Raw genomic sequence first — 23208 nt, forward strand, 5'->3', positions numbered from 1 at the left:
TTGTTCTAAGCCATACTTCTCTAAGTTTGACCCTTTTTCAAAAAATAAAAGTTTGACCGAATAAAAATAAAAATGAGTTGATATCTATGACATACCATCCATATATAGTTTTTGAAAACCTATTGTGCGATAAATCTAATCAAATTAAAGCGGTGTTGTCGGCAGTTGATATATTATTCTATTAACTTGGTTAACCTTCAATGATAAACCTATCACGATCAGTTATTTTGGAATGGTGTGAGTATTTTAGCGTGCTCATGCATGGTTGTGGCATTATGCCGAAAGTAAGACTATTGCCACATCAATGATTTAGTCGTCCGCTTCCTGCACTAATTTCCTGGCGTACGTGGACATGTTTGTCTTATTATTTTCATCGATATGTCATGGCGCATATCTCAGCACAGGTCATAGTTAGGCCGGACTTAGCTCTAGAGCATGTGGCGCTGCCGTGCGGAGACGGTAATGCGAGCCACACGACTACGATCCAACGATAGCTGTGATTGTGAGGCAAAACAGGACGGGATTCTACACACACACAAATAAACATATAAATACTCTCACCATATAAACATTTGGAAAAAGCCAGCTGGAGCAATGGCAGTTGCACCACCATGTGCCCAAATTCCCGTCATCCCTCTCCTAGTGCTAGCACTCTCGGCCATGGCTGCTTCTTCTTCCTTGAGTATGGCCAACGGCAGCGAGTCGGACCTTGCCGCTCTGTTGGCTTTCAAAGCCCAGCTCGCCGACCCTCTTGGTGTCCTCGCCCACAACTGGACTGGCACGTCTTTCTGCCATTGGGTTGGTGTCTCATGTAGCCGTCGCAGGCAGCGTGTCACCGCTCTAGAGTTTCATGACACACCCCTCTGTGGATCTTTGGTTCCTCAGCTCGGTAACCTCTCTTTTCTCTCCACCCTTAACATTACCAATGCTAGCCTCATGGGTTCAATCCCTCCCGAACTTGGCAGGCTAGGCTGGCTTCAGACTCTCCGTCTTAAAGGAAATTACCTGTCAAATGGCATTCCTACTGCCCTAGGTAACCTCACAAGGCTTAAGCTTCTTAGCCTAGGTATCAACAACCTCACTGGCCAAATTCCCCATGACATATTCATTCATACACGGAAACTTGATGGGCTTTCTCTTTATGAAAATGATTTGAGTGGACAAATACCACCCTATCTATTCAACAACACACATTCCTTGAGGTACATCTTGATTGATACCAATAGTTTCTCGGGCCAGATCCCTCCTGAGATGTTACTACATCTGCACAACCTTACAGAAATTCAGCTATATCAAAATGACTTGAGTGGCCAAATTCCACCCTATCTATTCAACAACACACCTTTGGAGAGACTTTTCATACAATCCAACAATTTAGAGGGAAGCATGGACTTCATGTCAACTCTTTCTAATTGCAAAGAGATTAACATAGAGCATAATTCTTTCTCGGGGTCCCTCCCTAACAATATGGGAAGCCTCGCTTCCCGACTAGTCACGTTCCGGGCTGGTTACAACAAGTTAACTGGTGGACTTGAGGCAGCAGTTTCAAACATAAGCAGCCTTCAAACGTTAGTTTTGAGCAATAACCTACTCACCGAGCCGATTCCAAAATCCATTGCCACTATGAGAAATCTCACGTGGCTTGATCTCTCTAGCAACGAATTTTTAGGCAATATCCCAACAGAAATAGGCATGGTTGGGAGTCTACAACGAGTGTTCCTCAACGGAAACAGATTGTTTGGCTCAATACCAAGTAGCTTCGGTAATCTTACTAGGTTAGAGCAAATAAACTTGTCCAATAATCAATTAAGTTCAACGATACCTACAAGTCTATTCCGCCTTGATAAGCTTCTCATACTCGATCTTTCTTACAATTCTTTTGATGGCGCACTACCAACGAACTTTTCGAGGCTAACAGAATTATACCAAATGGACATTTCTTCTAATTTCTTGATAGGAAGCATCCCGGAATCAATTGGGCAAATTAAGATGCTAACTAATCTAAATCTATCTCACAACTCATTCAGAGGCCCCATTCCAGACCCACTTCAAAAGCTAACTAGCTTAGCTTCATTAGACCTCTCCTCCAACAACATATCTGGTACCATTCCAATGTTTCTTGCAAACTTTACCGATTTGACTACCTTGAACCTTTCATTCAACATGTTGGAAGGCCAAATACCAAAGGGGGGTGTTTTCTCTAATCTCTCGTTGCAATGTTTGATCGGGAATACTCGACTATGTGGCTCTCCACGCCTAGAATTTTCACCATGTTTTGACAAATCTCATTCAAGTAGAAGACACTTGATAAGGTTTCTACTCCCAATTGCCACGGTAGCTTTTGGCAGTATTGCTACTTTCCTATACCTATGGACAAGAAAGAAAGTTGAGATCACTAAGGTAGACACAAAAAATTCTTTTGAGTCATTGGATAGCATAGGCCATCAAATGGTCTCCTGCCGAGATCTCATTCACGCCACAAATAATTTTGATGGAGATAACATATTAGGATATGGAAGCTTTGGAAAAGTCTTCAAAGGCGAGCTAAATGGTTTGGTGGTGGCGATAAAAGTTCTTGACATGCGGCTAGAGCAGGCCATGCGGAGCTTCGATGCTGAGTGTCGCGTGCTTCGCATGACACGGCATCGTAACCTGATACGTATACTCAACACATGTTCCAACCTAGACTTTAGAGCACTTGTGCTTGAATACATGCCAAATGGCAGTTTAGAGAAGCTACTACACCAGCCTACAAGCCCAATGCACTTGGGATTCCTTGAGAGGCTTGACATCATGCTCGATGTATCAATGGCAATGGAGTATTTACACAATGATCAGCACCAGGCGATTTTGCACTGTGACTTGAAACCGAGCAATGTGTTGTTTGATCAGGACATGACTGCGCATGTGGCAGACTTCGGCATTTCAAGGCTGCTTCTAGGTGATGATAACTCCATGATTTGTGCAAGCATGTCTGGAACAGTTGGCTACATGGCACCAGGTACTCAGGTAGCTCTTGTTAAACCATCACATAATTATAATCTACCGTACATGCTTGGTCTTATATTTCCTCGTCTATCTTATTTCATGCAGAGTATGGATCTCTTGGAAAAGCATCACGGGAGAGCGACGTATTTAGCTACGGGATCATGTTCCTTGAAGTCTTTACCAGAAGAAGGCCCACAGATGCTATCTTTGGCGGAGAACTAACCCTTAGACAATGGGTACACCGTGCTTTTCCCTTGGAGCTTGTACATGTGGTCGATGACCAGCTACTTCAAGGCTCGGCCTGTTCTTCTAGCCACAACATGAACGAGAGTTTCCTAGCGTCGGTATTCGAGCTGGGTTTGCTATGCTCCAGCGACTTGCCTGACCAGAGAATGACGATGACTGGCGTGGTCATCTGTTTGAAGAAGATCAAAGAAGAGTACAATAGAAGGATAACATTGTCATCGTGTGGTGCAACACAATGACTACTTGAAATTCTTCGCTCGATCGTATGAATTTTTTTTTCTGGAGGACACCAAGATGCCAGCAATCTCCAGTGAGAAAGCTAGCCCCATCGATAAAAAAGTAGTTTCAATATTTCCTCCCAATGCTTATTTCCTCTGTCTACTATAGAAAAGTACGCTTTACACTTCCAGTGATGCAATCAGTTTTTAATTACTCTAAGTGATGCAATATTGGTGATATCATAAGAAAAATTAGGAAACATGTCCATGCATTGCAACGGCTGATAAAAATTTGTGCAAGTTACATACTCCCTCCGTTTATAAATAAATGTCTTAGATTTATCTAATTTTGGATGTGTGAGGTGGTATTCTTTTCTTTGTATTCCACGTGCATACATATTTTCCCCTGAAACTTGGCACATATAAATATAAAAGCTATATGTATCATGCATGGTATATTGAATGTTTCTAAACCACGAATACGCTTTTTTGGTTTACTGTTGTATCATATCCTCTGTTTAATTAGCACAAATGCAACACTACAAATCATGCATGAATCCATCATTAGCGAAGAAGCAAGTCCATGTCCCAAGGATGAGTTCAATTTCAAAACTGAAGGAATTGCCGAAGAAGCAGAAGTATGCCAAAATTGAAAAAACAACAAAGCAAACATATCCATAGACCTGCATCCTGTGCTAGCACCGCCCAAGCCTTCTTTCGAAATGGAGGTTTGAACCTCAGCCTCTGGATCCAAAGGATGTACACACAAATTTTTTATTAGATTATTCACAAAGGACTTACAAGTGAAATACAATGATCAAATCAAAGCTACCATCCTACAGATCGCTAAACCTAAAAAAACTGATGAAGCGGATGACTATGCAAGGGCCACTTGCCCAGACAACACACCGACCAGCCTGATCTAAAGACCGAAAGCTTCAACTGACTGCCCCACGACGAGCTAGTAGCACTACCGGTCCAGCATACTCTCAAAGCGCACCATCACACACGCTTGTGTTGTCGCCGCCATCTTCCTTAAACCCATCTTTAGGATGGATCAACGCACCGACCTTGTCAAGCCTACCATCAAGGCCACCATGATGCCAAATAAGTGACGCTCTTTGAAAAACTACTCGGATATAGTTAACATCGGTAAACTACAGTTAAAGCAGAAGATTTCTACTGACACATTATTTTACAAAAAAATGGATACGTCAAGATCCTCAAAAAACTACTATCAAGTAGCAGTAACTAACATCGGGAATTACTATACCAAAGGTGAAGATTTCTACTTCAAGATCCTAGAGAAACTACTATCAAATAGCACTGTTAAATTCTAGTTTTTTTTTTTTGCCAAAGCTGAGGATTTCTACTTCTAAATTACAATGGGAAATTGTTGTGAAAATGACCCAAAATTGTATAAAGATTATTGTAAAAAGTAAAAAAAAGCAGGCATCAGACACTATTCATGCATGAGCACTATTCACCCGTGCATTGCTACAGATAATTATTGTCAAGCCAAACATAATGCATGGAAATAATAAAAACCAGAAAAGTTAATGTTAGTTCAAAACATCGTAGGCTCACAGCTTCGCTTGAAATTTGATAATAACCTTATTCTGAAATGAAGAAAATGAGTCAAAAAAAGAAGGAAAGAAGGGAACACGGGGCCATCAATATAATATGTTGTATATGTTAGTCATATTCCTAAACATGAATTACTCATCAAACATTGCGATGTGTGTTGCATCGACCAAATATATCTCATGGCTAAGTGGCAACAATATCTAGGTGCTATAAATATCATTGTTCCCAAACAACCCATGATAATACAAACTGAGAGTTGTCATATGAGCCTTGCTAACTCGCTGCCTTATGGTGCTTTAGGTGACTTCTTGCTTGGAGACTCAACGGTGAGGATGACTTATTTTTTTGTTGGATTCTTCCATGCTTCCACACAAAATGGGTCGCAAGGATTTAGAAGATAGGCTACGATGCTGGATTATAGTTGCGGCTAAGCTAGAAGATTATTGGGATATTTCCTGCCAACTGAGCAAACCATTATGTTCTGCTCACTGTCCCCGATAGTTGTAGGGTCCGACACAGAAACAATGAGCTTTGGTGCAGATTGACCTCTGCTCCCGTGCTTCACCGATAGTTGTGGGGTCCGACACAGAAACAATGAACTTTGGTGCAGATTGACCTCTGCTCCCGTGCTTCAAATATTCGTACTTTGCAGCCGATACCTATTTGATGCATAACAGTAGTGCATATGGTTCATTGTTGTGAACAAGAAGCACGTACTTGTGTCATAGGTCTAAACATGACTAAAAAATGTATGGGTTGACCTATACATTTACAAAAATTTACTGCTCAATCAGTGAAAATGTACAGCCTGATGACCGTAGATCAAGGAACTCCAAGTTCATGTTTGGCAACAACAACACTCCTAGAGGTACGGCATTATTTTGGTTCTCTGCCTTCAAAGTTTTTCTAGTAAGATACCAATTTGATTATGCTAACCTAATTGTTTGTCACATAACTTTGTGGTGCTTTTTCTTTTGCAAAAAGCTTTGTGGTACTTCAGAATAAATTACATGATCATCTTCAACAAATCTTAATGATCGAACGGAGCAAAGAGATTAGATCGAACGGTCTTAAGGATCCCAGTCTCCTTCATCAAACCCGTTTGACGACCAATTACCAACTGCACTCCCCAAAACTACAGTCCATTCATGTGCAATCTGCAAACATTCTCAGTAGTAGGCAAGCAATGGAGAGATGAAATATGTGAAAACTTATTTTTACCATAGATAATCACCATGGAAACCTTTAGACAAAGATATCATTCACGCTGTTTCATTTTGTATGGTGTTTTGATTGTTTTAAACAAGACTTTGCCCAACAAATACTCCATTAGTATGTAATTTATATAACATAAAATTGTTATCATTAGATTTGTACTAGATTTGTACTCAGTACTAACTATTATGCTTCCGTATCACATAAACAACATATTGGCAGAGTAATTGTTGTTCAAGTTTTGGCCGGTAGGGTAAGTGCAGAAGTAGTAGGATAATTAAAACAAAGAGAATTCATATAATAAAGAAATCTTGTATTACATCACACCGAATGGAACTTCCTGCATGTGCCATTGACCACTCCCAGGCAACAAATATATAGAGAGAAGGATACTACAAATGATATTTTCTAGAATATTCTCAACGCTGAAAGCATATCAGATACTCCCTCCATACCAGATTAATGGGAATTTCGCACTTCGAGAAATAAATTTGACTATAAATTTAGTCAACCAAATATGAGATATATGCCACAAAAATTATACCAATATGATTCAGCTGTAACTGACTCAATAACTATCACTTTCGATCCTCATTTTTCAGTCTACAGATTGAATCCAACAATCACGATTTTCTTACCTTGTTAATTTTGTTGGGGCAGCTCCATGCGGTACATGGCTATGAGCTGGCATGGAAATATGAGACAGACCTACGATAAAGTGGCATTAAATTGTAATGACCATCATCGTAGAGTTATATAACCATTTTCTTCACCTGCACACATGTATCATATTGGCATCGTTCACACCTTCATTTTAACAATTTATCAATCATTTCTCTTATACTGTTCACTGGAAAACTGAATATGAGACTCTGAATAGAGGAGTTTATGCCATGCTTAAATAGGGTAAAAGGTTATGCATGGAAGTTTCTTTTATTGATTTTTAATTGAACATAAGCCCTACTAAGTAATATAAAGAAGTTATGACTGTATTTTTCAAATTTATAGGAGACAGTGTAAAATAAGTTTCAGAATAATAAAGTTGTCATGTCTCAGTTCTGTTATTTACTTCTCTTATTATTTTTTGAAGGCATCATTGTTACCTCTCAATTCTGTCAAACTATAATGCTAATTATCACCACGTAACACCATAAGCAAGGTAAAAGTAAGCAATTCAAGATGCTAATTAGACGACCGGGCAAAACAATAGTGAAGGCTAATTGCACTGCCGTTCAACACTAAAAACCCTTCAAATGAGTATCCGTCTCATCTTAAGGTGGAGAAGGAAGGTCTTCTTCATGACATCATCATCCACAACGAAAGCGACCCATTCAACAAGCAGAACTTTCCAAACACTAAAACATAAAAAGCAAACGAAGATGTCGACAATTTGCAAGATCAAATTGGTTTGGAATACAGAGCCTGATGGAGCGGAAGAGGCCGCGCCGGCTTCATGCACGGGCAGGAAGCAATGGCTTCCTGTCGGGTCAATTTTCTCGAATCCAGTTTGGCAGATCCGATAAAAAAAGCCAACCGCCCCAAGTGGCACAATCCCCGCCGCCATCGATAAGGGTTTTCTTATGCGTGATTGGAGGGATTCGAGAGGGGACTCGACTTCGTGGAACGATCGTACGATGCGAGACGCTGGGTAGTGAGCAAACAGACGGTTCAGATTATCCCAATCTCCTTCACCAAACGCATTTGACGACCTAGGGGCAACTCCATCCACTATAATAGTATAGATAATACTCCCCCCACCCAAGTTACTTTGACACAATCATGTACAATTGAGCTGTCTCAAATTTTTTTTTTGAAACGTGTCTCAATTTTTTTAGGCCGGATGGAGCAACAATGAATTTCAAAGTTGCAAGAGGTGGCAATGCTTGGGCGATTGGCGAATAAGCAAATATGTCCCTTAAAAATACATACACATAAACAGAGTTAACAAATAGCCTGACCGCACCAACCGCCCCCTTCCTCCGTGATTCTCCTCTACATTTCCTTTTCCTCCATCGGCGACACCCGGAAAGGCTTCCGATCTCCGCCAATTCCGTTGCCGTCGTCGTTGCCGTTGCCGGCGGCCACCATGGCGCTCCTCCTCCGTCACTCCCGCAAGGTACCTCTCCCTCTCTCCCTACTTTTCGTTGCGGCAGGGCCTCCCATTTTCTTGGAATCGCTCTGGTGATCTGGTCCCGCCCCCCAGTCCGCCGCGGCTCTACGATCCGATCCAGCGACGGTGATAATGGTTAGAATTGTACGACGAGCCAGGGGATAGCAACAATTCTCACGGCTCATGGCGGATTAGATTGGTACAAGGCTTATGCCTTTTTTTTCCCTAGACTAGACTAGCAAGTTGGACCAAATTAATGTGGAGAGTTTACTGTCAATTTAAGCCCTCGTATAAAGTAGTAGATGCTGGCCAATTGGTTGCCTCGACCTGCTGGCCATGTACATATGTGATTTGTTGGAACTGTAAATTTCTTACGCAAGACCGGCATAAAGGCCACCACCCATAGCATCAAAAACGTTGAGCTGCTACCTTATGCAATCGATGTAGTCCATCCTCGAAATATTGTCGCAACACCTGTGTGGAGCGCTTGACGATGTTTGGTGACTGGTGTGGCGTGACAGAGCAGAAGACAGGTTCTGGCACTGTGTGACTTATTGGTTGCTCGCTGCTGGTACTTTCAGCTCTGAAAGCGTTCCGCCACGTGTATGGTTTTCGTATGCTCATAGTTGCTTTGCGCGTGTTTCACTTGTGCAGTTGCAAAGAGTGCACGGTGTCCTGGATTACGAGCGTGGGAGCATCGCTAGGCACTTCTCTGCTAGTGCCTGCTCCACTGCTGTGAAGGAAGACGGTATGTGCTTCTCTCCCTGTGCTCCTTGCACACCTTGGTTAATCCAAGCTGAACAAGTTAAATGTTGATTTCATCCTCGTATGTTCAACTGAGATGCTGGTAATGGAAATACAGTAGTTATCTTGTTCTTAGCCACTGGCTCTTCCAAAGTGAAAATTTGCTCTCAGTGACGATATAATGTACCCACTGTTTCTTTTAATATGAACCTTGCACAGATTGCAACACATATTATTCTGGATTAGTGTTTTTCTTAGTGGCTTGCTTGTAATTTTCATTAAAACTAATCGGTGGCTCCCTGCTGCAGGTATCTCAAGTTCTAGTGTTCATGGGGACTATGGGAAAAAAGTTGGAAGCTCGAGCATTTTCCAAGAGAGGTTGTCTGGAAAAGGGCCCGGTACCTCTAAGGTTATGCAGCTGTAATTAAATCGTACTTCTTTAGTTGAACATCTTGTTATCTGTTCTGACTTCGATTGGCTGCCCCATCTATTACTTTTGCAGGTATCTCCACGAGAGGCAAGAGGAAGCTACATCTCGAAGAGAATGCAAATTTCTGCTACTGGGGCCAATAGTTTGTTCTCATGGTAGGCACTCTCATTTATGTTTTTTTTTGCCTGAATTTATGTGTCCAGAACTCCAGATATTCTATGCTGGCTTACCACAGCAGCAACCATGTTTTGACTGATCATTGCTATTTTATCAGTGGGCATGTAGTTTCGGCTAGGCAGTTTTCGAGTGGTGCAGGTACCTTCCTCACTCAGTCATGCTAATGTTTTAATATTCTATCCAACTTTGAGTTATACGATGGTACAGACAAGTTGATACCATCGTATAGCATTCTAACAAGTTATACACTGTTTCAGATTTGCCAGCGCATGAAGAAATCGGGATGCCTTCTCTGTCACCTACTATGACTGAGGTAATTCACTCGAAATTCGGAAAAAAAAAGTAGTGACACAGAAACGTAAAGCATGACCATTGTGCACGTGTTTCTTCAATTTTCTGTATGGTATCAAAAACTTTTAAATTGTCTGTAGGGAAATATTGCAAGGTGGGTGAAGAAGGAAGGAGACAAAGTTTCACCTGGTGAAGTTCTTTGCGAAGTGGAAACCGTAAGTTCTGTTTCTTTCCATGTACACCCAAACCACGAATTTGCAGCTATATAATTGTCAAGCACACCTGTGGTGACTAGGATAAAGCTACTGTGGAGATGGAATGCATGGAGGAAGGCTATCTTGCTAAGATTGTTTGTGGAGATGGCGCAAAAGAGATCAAAGTTGGCGAGGTACATATATGATATATCCTGATGCATAGGCGAAACTTCTTTTTACCATCGGTGACATACTTATTCGCTTGTTACTAATGCCCATATGTTTTTCTGTGAACTAGGTTATTTGCATAACTGTGGAAGAGGAGGGGGACATTGAGAAATTTAAGGACTACAAGGCTTCATCTTCTGCTTCAGCTGCACCTCCAGCTGAATCAAAACCCCAATCTGAGGCCCCAGAACCAAAAGAGGAGAAGAAAGAGCTGTCCAAGGCTCCCGAGCCAAAGGCTACAAAGACTGAAGAGTCAGGGGATCGCTTATTCTCCAGTCCTGTTGCCAGAAAGTTGGCAGAAGACAACAACGTAAGCAACTTACATTTCAGCTATCCAAACAGTTTATAAGGAATGCAGTTTTTGACCATCCAATTTGTGTACAGGTACCGCTTTCAAGCTTAAAAGGTACTGGTCCAGATGGGCGTATTTTGAAGGCAGACATTGAGGATTACTTGTGTATGCTCTCTTCTGTTATTTTTTGTCCCTGCCAATGAAAAAATTCACTCCTGATTGGGTGCTATGACACTGTTCTAGAAGGGCAGAAACAGAGCATGATTAGTCATGAATGATGTTTATTTAGGGAGTAGGTTGTGGCTATGGTACATAAGACTTTTTTGCTTACATGAAATTTTAGCACTTTTTCTCCACCACCATTTTGTTTTCACTCTCCACCACCCTCATTTGTAGGAAAAGTAGTAGATGGTGGAAAAGTGTATTTGAAGTGTTTAATATACATAAAATTTATCAGTTTAGTTATGCAAGTAGAATTAGTGTAATCAACTGATGATGTTATGCGTATGCTTGATGAAGCCTCTGCCGCCAAGGATACGAAGAATGAAGCTTCAGCAGCTCCAGGACTAGGCTATGTGGATCTTCCAAATACACAAATAAGGAAGGTAAAATCTGTGCCATGGGATTCTTTGAACATGGATTTGTTTGAACGTACTCTGCTGCTATTGACAACTTCTAATTTTATTTGCCTTAGGTTACTGCAAACCGCTTGCTGCAATCTAAGCAGACCATCCCTCACTACTATCTGACAGTTGAAAGTCGAGTTGACAAACTTATTAAGTATGTAATTCTTTAATCATTTAGTATTTTATTTTACACATACTGGTTTTGTGTGAATTAGATAGATAATCTGCTCAATCATTGTTTGGGATAATTGGTCCTATCTTTTGTTTGCACCATTTTTCTGCTGGAAGGCTTTGACGGAAGATCAATTCATTATTTTTTTTCTGTTCTAGATTGCGGAGCGAGTTGAACCCTCTGCAGGATGCCTCTGGTGGGAAGAAGATATCTATAAACGACCTTGTTATTAAGGTAAGTTTTGATGTATGGTAGCTTCTGGTGCTCCGTTTTCTTTGTACTCAAGTACCGACTTGAGTTCACAGTTTTTTTAGAAGACAGGGTGTTCATTGATTGCTTGAGTGACAGGAAAAGTTATTCGAATAAGTTTATCTTGGGTTAGTCATGCAGTTATCAGCGGTTTGTATGCCTCCATGCTACAGGTTTGAATTGATTGTTGTTCGATATGCAGGCTGCAGCATTGGCTCTTCGTAAGGTTCCCGCGTGTAACAGTTCCTGGATGAACGATTTTATTCGCCAGTAAGATACGGACAGTAAAATCTTTAAAACTGGGAGCTTTGTTTTCAACTTTCCATTACTCATAATGTGATGTATTTCATCTATTTGTCATGCAGGTATCACAATGTGAACATTAATGTTGCTGTACAAACCGAGCATGGTTTGTTTGTTCCAGTAGTTAGGGTGGGTTGTTTGACTTGGTATCGTGCTATTTTCCACATTATCTGCTTCTTTAACTTGAATTATTTCTACAGGACGCAGACAAGAAAGGCTTGGCTACTATTGCCGATGAGGTGAAGCAGTTGGCTCAAAGAGCAAGGGATAACAGTCTAAAACCATCAGAATACGAGGTATAGAGTATAGATCGAGTTATATCTTGGCAGAACTTAATAGTATTTATTTATCTTTGACAATGTTGACGCTATGCTTTGCAGGGTGGCACTTTCACCGTCTCAAATTTGGGAGGCCCTTTCGGCATTAAGCAATTCTGTGCCATCGTAAATCCTCCCCAATCAGCAATTTTGGCGATTGGCTCTGGTAATATGTTGCCTCATAGTAGTGGATAGTCGTTGTGGAAACCGCTCCATTACTTACGAGTTACCATATGGTTGGAAATTTCTTTGGAGTAGCTGAGAAGAGGGTGATCCCTGGAGCTGAGGGTCAGTTCGAAGTCGGTTCCTTCATGTCAGCCACGCTAAGCTGTGACCACCGGGTCATTGATGGTACTTCTTTTTTTTCCTGCGTCAGCTATAAACTGTGGATGATGCTTCTCATTCCTATCTATGGCAAAGTCTGTGCGCTGACTATCCACTATTCCGTTTCGCAGGCGCCATCGGTGCGGAATGGCTGAAGGCATTCAAGGGCTACATCGAGAACCCGACAACCATGCTGCTGTAGGGGGCTATTTTCTTCTGTAAATGACGACGATGAGAGCGATTTTTTCCTTCATAGGCTCTCATCAATAAAGATCACAAAATAACCACATCTCAATTTTTTCCCGCCCATGTCTTGCTGTGCATAACCTCGGTAGCGAGGGCTGGAATCCTAGATCAAACAGAGCAGAGTCAGCGCAGGCTGTTAAAATTGTTCTGAGGCGAATTCAGGCTGGTGCAAATTTGTTGCCTACTTTTGTGCCGGTTTCGGCCGAATCTGATTTCAGAAATACCCTGTACCAGTTTTTTTTTTCTTTGGTAGGCGAAGTATCTGCTCATAGCGAGACAACTATCTGTGCGTGTGCATAGTTCTTTCTCAAAATATGCCATTGTGAAGATGAGATAGGAGAGACGGACGACCTTCTACGCACCCTTATCTTGGCGACAAAGATAAGCCAATCAACTTTAACTTGCACTGTCCCAAATGCGCAGGGTATAACTACAATTACGCTACAAAAATCAAAGTACACTTGAAACCATAGTATTGCAACTACACTGAAACCCAACTATAACAAAGTAGTTTTGGAAGTATTAATTTGTTTCCTCAAAATCTATCAAGATGAAGCTAGTTTTAAATATCTCAACGGGAGAAGCTCAAGATTCAAAACTTTTCGTAATTTAGGCAAGAATAGGGGTGCGCGTTCGAGTGCTTGTAGTCGTTGCTATGTGGTCAAAAGACCTTTTTTTTAAAATATTTTTTTATTACTTTTAGTTTTTCTTATACTATTGTTGAGGATAATGAATAGATCAGTGGACTTTTCGCAAATATTTTTTTGGATGTTTCCAATTTGACACCCCGTTGCGGCGGTTAGCGCATCGACGCGCACCCCTCCGGCGTTGGCTGGCCCATCGCCGGAACCGAAGAAGACGAGATGATTTAGAGTAGCTGACTGACGGTTGGGGGAGGTTTGAGGAGGGTGATGCGGCGAGGCCACACGGGAGAGACGGCGGCCATGGGTGGTGGGCGGGAAGGAAGAGAGACGTCGACGAAATGATGAAGAAGAAAATGAGGAGGAGGTGGGCATGGTGGGCCGCGGCCCACGTGTGGAATCCCTCAGCGTTGGAATATGACCACCCATAGCGGGCCTGGGCTGGCCCGGTATTACTACGGGAGAGCACCAACACACCACACGCCGTTTCTGCGATCGTGGCAGGCCCTCCCCGTCCCCGTCGTCTGCCTAAACCCTACGCCATGGCCGCCGCTCGCGCCGCCCTCCTCCGCCGCCACGGCCTCGCCGCCGCCGCCGCCAACCCCGTCCTCTTCTCCGCTCACGGCCTCCGGTACCGCAAGCTCGAGGTCATCCTCACCAAGGTAATCGCCCCCTCCCACCCCTTCCTCATGATCTCAGTCGCCGCTTCTGTTTCGGGGCGAAATGTTCTTTGATCCAGTGAGGCTGATGCCACCCTAGTGACACAGTTAGTCAGACCAAAATCTTCATAATTTGTGCATTTTTAGCTAGTACTCTGGTTTGGCTGGGCAAGAGCGTTCGTTCAGTGATGGAATGTTTAGATATACGGGGAAAATTGACCTCTGCCATCTTTCGCTTGGTCACTGCAGACGATCGATAAGCTGGGGAAAGCAGGGGAGACGGTGAAGGTGGCGCCGGGGCACTTCCGCAACCACCTCATGCCCAAGTTGCTCGCCGTCCCCAACATCGACAAGTTCGCCATACTCATGCGTGAGCAGCCCAAGGTTCGCTTCTTTCTCCCCCAAAGATAAATCGTACTGCTATCTTCTAGTTTGGAATCTCCTGTCTCAGTTCACAAGCGTGCTTACTAGCGTAGTTTTACTGACTTTTCAGCTTGTTTTTCTCCCGTGAATAAGTTGTGCTCTATGAATGTATGAATGGTGCAGGTTCTCTAATTTTTGTCCTGTTTTAGCTCTTTGGTAGAATAGACTTATATACAACTCTATACTACTTTTGTTCAGCGTGCAAGTTACTGTTCAGATGTATTGTGGTTCATCGCTACTGAACCATGCTTCTAGTAGGGCTGTGCCGCGGAACATTGTAGTGTAAACCCGTGCTTTGCAGGCTTACAAGTCTCTCCTATGTTCATGTAATTTGGATCAATCCAGCAGTTCACCAGCATGCTTACTGGCCTAGTCATACTGACTTTTGAGGATTGTTTTTCAGCATATCGTACATCAACTCTGCCTCCCTATGAATTTATGAATTGTAAGAGTTCTCAAATAGTTGTTGCATTTTATCTCTTTGGTAGAATAGCCTTACCGACACTACTACCATTCAGCGAGAAAATTGTGTTGAAGTTATTGCGTTTTGTCCAGTTCGTCGGTACGGAAAGTGTTATAGTGCGGTTATTTGCAGTGTGAAGTATTGCTTTGCAGTCTTACATGCTTCTCATTTGTTTGACCAGATTTACCAACATGAAGAGGAGGTGGTTGTCAAAGAAGTCACCAAGGAAGATGATGATGCTCGGGTAGGTTGCGCATTGAATAGTTCTTTTTTTTTTGTGAACTGCGGTATATGTTAGAGGTCTTGGTACGCACCTAAGTGGCCTCTCCTATTCATTTCCTGAAAGATCCCTTTTTAACGCAGTTCCAGTTCAGAGCTGTGTCTTTTTTGCATTTGTTGTCAGTAACACATTTCAAGACCATTTGAACCATCTGATATTTAAAATATTGAACATGTTAATTTTACCTGCCACCTTCTAGAATTATATTTAGATAGTGCTTCATAGGTTAATTTCTTACTGTAGTCCACGGTGTGTTGATATGAACATAGCCTTTCGCTGGATCTGTAATGTCTGTCCCATACCGTACGTGGAAAGATCCTTGCGATGCATGCTTGAAACCACATTTTTGTCGCTCAATCCTGAGATCAAACTTGTTCTTATAATTTAGCTCCTAAAATTTACAGTTTGGTTAACTACAGATCTTGTATGTTTTGTCCCAGTCACATACTTCATTTTGTTAATAAATGTTACTCATTTTGTTCTCAACTCAATCATTTGAACAGCAAGCAGAAGAGAAACTGAAGGGGTATCAAGCAGCAGCAAAACGTCTTGATAATGCTCTTTTGGTTAGTATGGTTCCACCAAATTTGAGAGTCCTGGTGCAGCATATTTTTGTTTATTTGTGGAAGTGCTGATCATTAATTATGTTTGATAGGTGTTGAGGCGGTTCATTTCCGAGGGGAATGAGTTGCGCACTCCTGTAACAAAGGATGAAATTGTTTCAGAGGTTCCTCTTCAGCTCTGTCATCCCCTATTTATTTAAGATAAGAAAGCTGTGGTAGTAACATCCAAACTTCCCCAACAGGTGGCAAGGCAACTCAATATCAACATCCACCCAGACAATTTGCACCTGGTGTCACCATTGTCGTCTCTCGGAGAATTCGAGCTGCCCCTTCGCTTACCGAGGGATATACCACGCCCGGAAGGCAAGCTCCAATGGACTCTCAATGTCAAGATCAGGAGACCCTAGGTACTCTCAATGGGTAATCTTGTTCTCATTCCAAGGTGGTGAATGGTACCAAAATACCACTGTGGCCTTCAGATCGAGAGATGCGCTGAAATAGATCTTCAAACTGAACGCCTTATACCTTTAGAATTTTATTTGTCCTGTCATTCTCAAGCGGGGTGATATGATCCGCTTTTTGTTCCTACAAATGTTAAGAAATAGTGAATAATTTGTTTGGAGTAGGGTGTCTAGTATTGTTGTTGGCTTTGTCATCATATTCTTGACTTGCTAGTGTGCCCAATCCCAGTGTGAAAGTAGAGAGGGATATAAAGAAAGAAAGGCTGTGATTGCAAGGCATCCTTTGAAAGGAGAGGCAGGGAGTGAAAGCTTCCTTGGAAATGCTCGAATGGCGTCGTCATCATCATCTTATGAAGAAAATGGCAGTCTCCATCACGTTTTCAATGGGCTTCCGTTGCTCTACGCGTCCTGTAATCGCCTTTTTCTTTGATAGGGAAATGGTCTTTAATTTGCGAACATGTATTCGCTGCCTTCTTATCTCCCCAGCTCCCCAGTTGACTGAATAGTTATCAATTGGTCAATGGACCCCTGTGATGGGTACTGGCAATGATTGTCTTGGTCCTATTTTGAGATCTAATCTGAATTACATTGACACTGACTGGATACCGTTGATCTCTGCTTAATATTCGCTTCAAGCATTACTTTGAAAATTTATTTGTGGTACTTACACGTGGTAGAGGATTATCAGTGTATCCAAAGTACTACTATATAAAATGTTCAAAAAAGGTACTGGTAGAAAAGTAATTGTAAATATTAACGCTTTGACAGTGTGAAGAACTTTCATGTGGAGCTACCCAGATCCTACTTTGCTTGAGCACTGCAAAATACCTTTCCTATGCAGCAAGAGAAAGCTGTAAAGCAGTAATCTCACCTGCAAGGCATCAGAGTTTGACAAGCAATATAGAGATGCTTCTTTCGGGAGGAAATAACAGACATGTAGTTCATTAAGGTGTTGTTCAAGCTTCAACAGTGCATCCCTTATGGATGTGATGGTGTCATTGGTGGTCCTAACATCTAGTTTAGAGGTCATAATCTTCAATCTCCTTCCTACTATAAGGTTATACGTATCTATCGGCAAAGGTCAAACAAAAATCGGTCCATGATATGATGTTTTTTTCTCTTTCCTCCAACTCCAGTCAGCTGATTGAGCTCTTTATGTGGATCTACTGAGTTGGGAAGAATTATTGATATTTTTTTGCAGACATGTCACATTGGAGAAGAAAATCTCATAATATGAACTTGAGGTCACCATTGTAAAAGAAAAGTTGTACACTTCAGCTGCATCATGTGGTTAAGCTAACCAACCCTAATGCTAGTTTGTGGAGTCAAAGAAGGAAAAAAATATGTTAATCTAATAACTATAGATATACAAATCAACCTGATAGACTATGGAGAGGCCAAGTGATATAAGAAACTGATGTCTACATGTGGTGAGGGGGGCAAAGCCCATGTGAGACCATATGATTCATGCCTAAACACAATATAGTACTACACCATAAGAAATAATTGCCACTAGCACTCTAGAGTAGACAAGAGAGGACAGCCTGCTAAGGATCTGCTTGGCTATGATACAGCCAATTTAAGCAAGATTAAAATATCTCAAGCCTTCCAGGGTAGAACAAGAATGATATCTGAAAGCCTCAGTTGTGTGGACAATTATAGTAGACTAGACTAGTGGTGCTGTAGTGAAAGTGAAAGATGAGGAGAGCCAACAAGACAAATCAAAGTGTCACAAGAAAAGCAGATGAAAACTTGGAAAGGTGAGTTTGCACTTCATTTGTACAAACGAATACAAAAGGACAAAGTGTATTATCATGGTGCTGAAAGACAATAGTGATGACTTCCCAAAAAAGCTCCATACATGACTGCTGGGCAGGCAAATCAGCTTCAGGCTTTGGCGAAATAGGTCGATCTAGGGAACGATGAAGTTTGAATCTCTGAACCCTTTAGATTCTGGGAGGATCTGGATTGGACATTTAAAGATTACGGATTATACTTAGGCAGTAAAAGGCGAGAGTATATGTAGCAAATTCGACGTAGCAACTGCAACTTTGAAAGCAAAAGAACAGATGAATGAGTGACAGCACCATCTCATTTGTTGTTTGAAAGGAAGATATTACTAACTATAACTCTGCACGTTTTCCAAAATGTTCCTTAAATGGCTTGATGAAACAAGTTTCAAGATTAGCTTAACCCAGAGATAGAAATATGTTCTCAAAGGCCGACGACGACACCTCAATTGGAACATTTCCTTGCTCAACAGTAGGTATGATGGTGAGGGTTCCATTTGCCATGCTTTCTCAACATCTCTACACCATGCAAATTGGGTCAGTGTGTAGTAAATTCCATGTTCACAGCTTGAAGCAAAAACAGGATAATTCATGGAGAAAAACAAGGGTGCTATATGCAGATCCTGATGTATGAAAGATAGTGATACAATGGACCTGGCTTGTAAATAAAGACACATCACATTCATATCTACTGTTCATCGTTGATGTCCTTCTCCTTACAAACAGAAACATTAAAAAAGGGGGGGAAATCTGATGCAAGTAGAATTGTCACAGGAATCAGCATACCATAGTTGCAGGCTGCTTGATGCATACTCTGATTGTTAGATTTAGTGCTCACAGGCTAATTAAACCCTATTACTGCTTGACAATTCCAATTCCCACAGGTGAAAGCTACTAGTATACAAATTACAACAGGACAACTGAACTTTGTAGGTAATGAAATTTGTCTCATTTTCTGCTTACAAGTTTCTTGCTGATTTCATCAACTGGCAAAAAGTTAATTACAAAGAAGAGAGACAGAAAAACTTAACTTGAATCAGTCTGAAATATGACTGGCATAGTACACAGTGAGCACACGGAATTACAATATGAACAATTAAGCTTGTAGAAGCTTTGGTGTTAACATTCTTGGGCATTTCAAAGTTTCAATCTGTTGATGCCTCAAATTGCTACTACTATATAAATCACAAACCAAGATTGGCTAGTACTTGAAAAGATTCAAGTTTGGCAAGATGAACATTCTACTACAGCGTCTGTACCAGGCTGCTCGATCAGGTTTCTCAAGCAAGATGATCAGCACCGCCACGCAGAGACGGACACTAGCTCCGACCGCTGCCACCAGAGCGCAAGCGCCGCCTGGCGCTTCTCGACGTGGAAGCCGTGGTTGGTGCTGCGCCTGAGCAGGCACTCGGCCTGCGCCTCCGTCGCATTGCTGAGCTGCAGCGGCGTGAACCCAGTGGATGCAAACATGGACCGCCATGGAGGCAGCTTGTCGCCGCCGGTGATCAGGCGGTCCACTCTAGGCCGGAGGATGAACTGCTCGACCTTGGCCACCACGTCCAGCGACGCGCCGGCAGTGTCCAGCGACTCGACAAGTGCGGCGCAAGACCGCAAGACGTTGAGGGCGTGATTCGGGAGCGGCAGGTCGGCGCGGTCGCATCCGTGGTCGACGCACACGACCACCGCGGGCCGGAGCTGCTTGATGACACGGAGAGACGCCGGCGCGAGCGCCAAGGCGTCTGTGCCGACCGTGACGTGCACGGCGACGGCCTCGTCGGAGGAGAAGCCCGTGAGCGGCGGCGAAGGGCTGAAGGGGTCGAACGCGACGGCGGTGAACTCGAACGCGATGCCCAGCTCGGCCGCGAAGCGCGTCAGGCTCTCCTGGGTCAGGTGGAGCTCCAGCGGGTGTCTTGAGCCAGGCGAGACCAATGCGGTGAGCTTGAGGGCTGGTGCTGGTGTTGGTGTGGTGGAGCGGCGCCACTGGTGCGCGAGCTCCTGCATGAGCGGCGGCCAGTGGCCACCGAACCCGACGTCGAAGTCGACGACGTGGACCCGGCGCGCGCCGGCGCCGAGCGCGTCGAGGAAGGCCTGCGTGGACGTGAAGCCGGCGAACTGCACGGTCGGGGACGCGTCCGCCAGCGCCTTGTGCGCCGCGAGCTTGAGCGCGACGTCGAGCGGCGAGCGGACGGGGGCGGACGGGACGGCGGCGGGCGGCAGGCGCTGCAGGAGCGCGTCGCGGAGGAGGGCCGCGGCGCGGAGGAGGGGAGGGTGCCCCGGCGGCGCGGGCGGCGAGGGGAGCCGTTGATTGAGCCGCGCCAATATCTCGCGTGCGCCAGTGGAGTCCCCCGCGTCGGCGCGGCGCGCCGCCTCGAGGAGCTCGTCCACCGCTGCCTGGGGCTCGAGATCTGGTTCTTGCGGGACGGGGAGCGGGTGTGGCGGGACGGGGAGCTGCTGTGGGAGCTGCGGCAGCGAGAAGACCTCCTCCCCGTGCTGCTGGAGCTGCGGCATCGGCGGCGGCGGCAGGGGAGAGAGGAAATTGGGGTCGAAAAAGGCGGGGCCTTTGAAGCCGAAGGCGTCCCCGTCGCCGTCGGCGTACCCGGCGTCCATGATCCAGCGGAGGAAGGAGCTGTCCTGGGTACTGTGGGCGGCGGGAGCCGGCGCGGCCATGTCGGAGCCGCCGGAGAGCAGCACGGCCTCCCAGTCTTCTGCGCTGATGGGGGGCGGCTCGGAGTGGGAGTGTGAGGAGGAGGTTGGCGGGCTGGGGCTCCGGTTGTAGAGCACGGAGGTAGGCTCCGGCGACTTGCCGTGGAGGCGCTTGCCGGCGGCGTTGTCGAGGGTGCAGGACATGGTGGAGCCGGTGGTGATCATAAGGAAGGAAGAGAGAGCGGAGGAGGAGTGAGGAGGTGTATGTGCGTGCGGCGTGCGGTGGTGTGGCGTTGCGTGTGGGCGTGTATGGTCTTTAATTTCACTTCACAGCAGTGCTGCTCCTTTCTTTACCTCGATTTTTCTGTCTCTTTTGTGAACTCCCACCTCCCACCATGGATGGATGGAGATCACCTAAGCTGGAACTGGGCACCTCCAGCCGCAGACGTTTCCAAAATGTTTCTTAGAGCATCTCTACTCGTGCCCCCGTCGAGGCCCCCGGAGAGCGTTTTTTCCATCCGGACGGCGAAATTTGGCCCAGTCGCGCCCCGGTTCCTCGTTTTCGTCCGGACTTGGCCCTTCATCCATCCGGCGAGCCCACGCCACCCCCGGCCGCCCGGGGAGCGCTCGGGGACTCCGGACGAGTGAAAAGCGGGGAAGGGCCCGATCTGTCTGGTGACTCGACGCACGAACCCCACCGCCACGTCGCTCAAAATCTCCACCACCCCTCGTATCTCTCTCGCCGCCGCACCACCCCGCCGGCTTGTTGCCCGGATTCCGCCGCCCTCCTTCCCCACTCGCCTATATTCCGCCGTCTTTCGACGACGGCCTATCTCGGTCGCTCTTCCGCCGGCCCGTTTTCCGGCCCGCTTGCTCGTCGTCGCTCGCGGCTCGGGTTGCCTCGACCACGCCCGTCGGTGTTCGTCCATTTGCCTCGCCGGCCATGGACTCGGACGAAGAGGAGGAGCAGATGTTCGTCGAGCTTATGCAAGAAGAGATGGCAGCAGCCGCCCAAGACGACGAGCACATGATGATCCTTGGTTGCTTGGCAAGCATGTACGCCGGACTGGCAACTCAACGACGTGGTGGGTCGGCACGAGGTCGCCGGAAGTGCAAGCCGAGACAGCGAATGGAGGGCTACTGCATGTTGTACGCCGACTACTTCGCCGACAATCCATTGCACGGTGAGAGTGTGTTATCACCAAGATTTGACCGAGTCAGAGGTGGGCCGCAGTCAAGATGGGCTTAAGGAAATATACATGGAGAATTACATGAATCGGCCTGTTATACCAAGTTGGGCTTAATTGCCCGTGTATCCGTAACATATTAGATCTATTTTAGTTTAGAGATAGAATCTTACTCGTGCACGGTTTAGTGCATGCCCACATTAGAAAGTCCGCTGGACTATAAATATGTATCTAGGGTTCATGGAATAAACAACAACTCACGTTCAACCCCAAAACAAACCAATCTCGGCGCATCGCCAACTCCTTCGTCTCGAGGGTTTCTATCAGGTAAGCGACATGCTGCCTAGATCGCATCTTGCGATCTAGGCAGCACAAGCCCCACGTTGTTCATGTGTTGCTCGTATCGAAGCGCTTTTGATGGCGAGCAACGTAGTTATCATTAGATGTGTTAGGGTTAGCATTGTTCTTCGTTTAAGCATGCTTACGTAGTGCAACCCTTGCATATCTAGCCGCCCTCACGCCTATCTCGGGTGTGGGGCGGCACCCCGCTTGATCATTATTTAGTAGATCTGATCCGTTACGATTGCTCCTTGTTCTACAAGGATTAGTTTAATATCCGCAATAGTTAGGCCTTACAAAGGGGGGGAGGATCCAGTGGCACGTAGGGTGGCGTTCGCAAGTCCTAAACGGGATGTTCCGAGGATCAACTTCATGTTGGTTTTTAGGCCTTGTTTAGGATCGGCTTACGAGCACCGTGCGTGGCCGCGAGGCCCAACCTGGAGTAGGATGATCCGATTATGCGGTGAAAACCCTAAATCGTCGTAGATCTCATTAGCTTCATCTTGATCAAGCAGGACCACCAAGTATTCGTGCACCCCGTACGAATCATGGGTGGATCGGCTCTTTGAGCCGATTCACGGGATAACCCGAGAGCCGATCGAGGCTCGTATTTAATGTTTACATGTATGCCCCGCAGAAACTAAGCGAGGCATCCCCATCACCTTCCCCGACCGGGTATAGGTCAGGTGGCACGCCCTTGCACTTCGCATCGCCGCGTGTGACCGGAAGAGCATTGCGGGCCGTCGCTCGGAGGGGTCTCGGCCAGCCGCAGCTCTAGGCTCTTCCCGGCTCTACGGTGTTG

General features: G+C 44.9%; 4 protein-coding genes across 6 annotated transcripts; 3 read left to right on the forward strand and 1 right to left on the reverse strand.

The window, feature by feature from the left end:
- The first annotated feature begins 602 nt into the window (after nt 1–602).
- LOC124667815 (probable LRR receptor-like serine/threonine-protein kinase At3g47570) lies at nt 603–3713 on the forward strand. 2 transcript variants are annotated; one of them, XM_047205062.1, is made up of 3 exons: nt 814–889; nt 2893–3001; nt 3094–3713. In XM_047205062.1, the coding sequence occupies exons 1-3, from the start codon at nt 851–853 to the stop codon at nt 3471–3473; spliced, it is 528 nt and encodes a 175-aa protein (XP_047061018.1). In that variant the 5' UTR covers nt 814–850; the 3' UTR covers nt 3474–3713. The 2 variants fall into 2 exon arrangements, with proteins under 2 accessions (XP_047061014.1, XP_047061018.1); XM_047205058.1 differs by having other exon boundaries at nt 603–3009; nt 3094–3321.
- A 4508-nt stretch (nt 3714–8221) lies between these two features.
- LOC124684960 (dihydrolipoyllysine-residue acetyltransferase component 3 of pyruvate dehydrogenase complex, mitochondrial-like) lies at nt 8222–13198 on the forward strand. 2 transcript variants are annotated; one of them, XM_047219220.1, is made up of 19 exons: nt 8222–8370; nt 9019–9112; nt 9417–9517; nt 9611–9693; nt 9813–9853; nt 9973–10028; nt 10147–10221; nt 10302–10394; nt 10499–10738; nt 10813–10885; nt 11240–11325; nt 11415–11500; nt 11677–11752; nt 11970–12037; nt 12133–12199; nt 12271–12366; nt 12451–12553; nt 12646–12738; nt 12843–13198. In XM_047219220.1, exons 1-19 carry the CDS (start codon nt 8341–8343, stop codon nt 12911–12913), a joined length of 1632 nt encoding a protein of 543 aa, XP_047075176.1. In that variant the 5' UTR covers nt 8222–8340; the 3' UTR covers nt 12914–13198. The 2 variants fall into 2 exon arrangements, with proteins under 2 accessions (XP_047075176.1, XP_047075177.1); XM_047219221.1 differs by having other exon boundaries at nt 10813–10834.
- Nucleotides 13199–14140: 942 nt separating this feature from the next.
- On the forward strand, nt 14141–16641 carry LOC124667826 (50S ribosomal protein L9). Its single transcript, XM_047205073.1, has 6 exons — nt 14141–14260; nt 14507–14641; nt 15325–15387; nt 15927–15989; nt 16079–16150; nt 16229–16641. The coding sequence occupies exons 1-6, from the start codon at nt 14141–14143 to the stop codon at nt 16391–16393; spliced, it is 618 nt and encodes a 205-aa protein (XP_047061029.1). The 3' UTR covers nt 16394–16641.
- A 2611-nt stretch (nt 16642–19252) lies between these two features.
- LOC124667837 (scarecrow-like protein 22) lies at nt 19253–21248 on the reverse strand. The gene has a single exon (XM_047205080.1). It carries the CDS (start codon nt 21103–21105, stop codon nt 19531–19533), a length of 1575 nt encoding a protein of 524 aa, XP_047061036.1. The 5' UTR covers nt 21106–21248; the 3' UTR covers nt 19253–19530.
- Between the last annotated feature and the right edge of the window lie 1960 nt (nt 21249–23208).

This window comes from Lolium rigidum, chromosome 1 (genome assembly GCF_022539505.1).
Source record: "Lolium rigidum isolate FL_2022 chromosome 1, APGP_CSIRO_Lrig_0.1, whole genome shotgun sequence".
NCBI lineage: Eukaryota > Viridiplantae > Streptophyta > Magnoliopsida > Poales > Poaceae > Lolium > Lolium rigidum.

Bases quoted from the DNA above. Each gene is read 5' to 3' on its own strand.
- LOC124667815 (XM_047205058.1), top strand. From the start codon at position 661: ATGGCTGCTTCTTCTTCCTTGAGTATGGCCAACGGCAGCGAGTCGGAC. The intron at 3,010-3,093 runs GTAGCTCTTGTT...TATTTCATGCAG, and splicing joins ACATGGCACCAGGTACTCAG to AGTATGGATCTCTTGGAAAA.
- LOC124684960 (XM_047219220.1), top strand. From the start codon at position 8,341: ATGGCGCTCCTCCTCCGTCACTCCCGCAAG. The intron at 12,038-12,132 runs GTAAGATACGGA...TTTGTCATGCAG, and splicing joins ATGAACGATTTTATTCGCCA to GTATCACAATGTGAACATTA. The intron at 12,554-12,645 runs GTAATATGTTGC...TCTTTGGAGTAG, and splicing joins AATTTTGGCGATTGGCTCTG to CTGAGAAGAGGGTGATCCCT.
- LOC124667826 (XM_047205073.1), top strand. From the start codon at position 14,141: ATGGCCGCCGCTCGCGCCGCCCTCCTCCGCCGCCACGGCCTCGCCGCC. The intron at 14,642-15,324 runs GTTCGCTTCTTT...TTGTTTGACCAG, and splicing joins TCATGCGTGAGCAGCCCAAG to ATTTACCAACATGAAGAGGA. The intron at 15,388-15,926 runs GTAGGTTGCGCA...TCATTTGAACAG, and splicing joins AGGAAGATGATGATGCTCGG to CAAGCAGAAGAGAAACTGAA.
- LOC124667837 (XM_047205080.1), bottom strand. From the start codon at position 21,105: ATGATCACCACCGGCTCCACCATGTCCTGCACCCTCGACAACGCCGCC.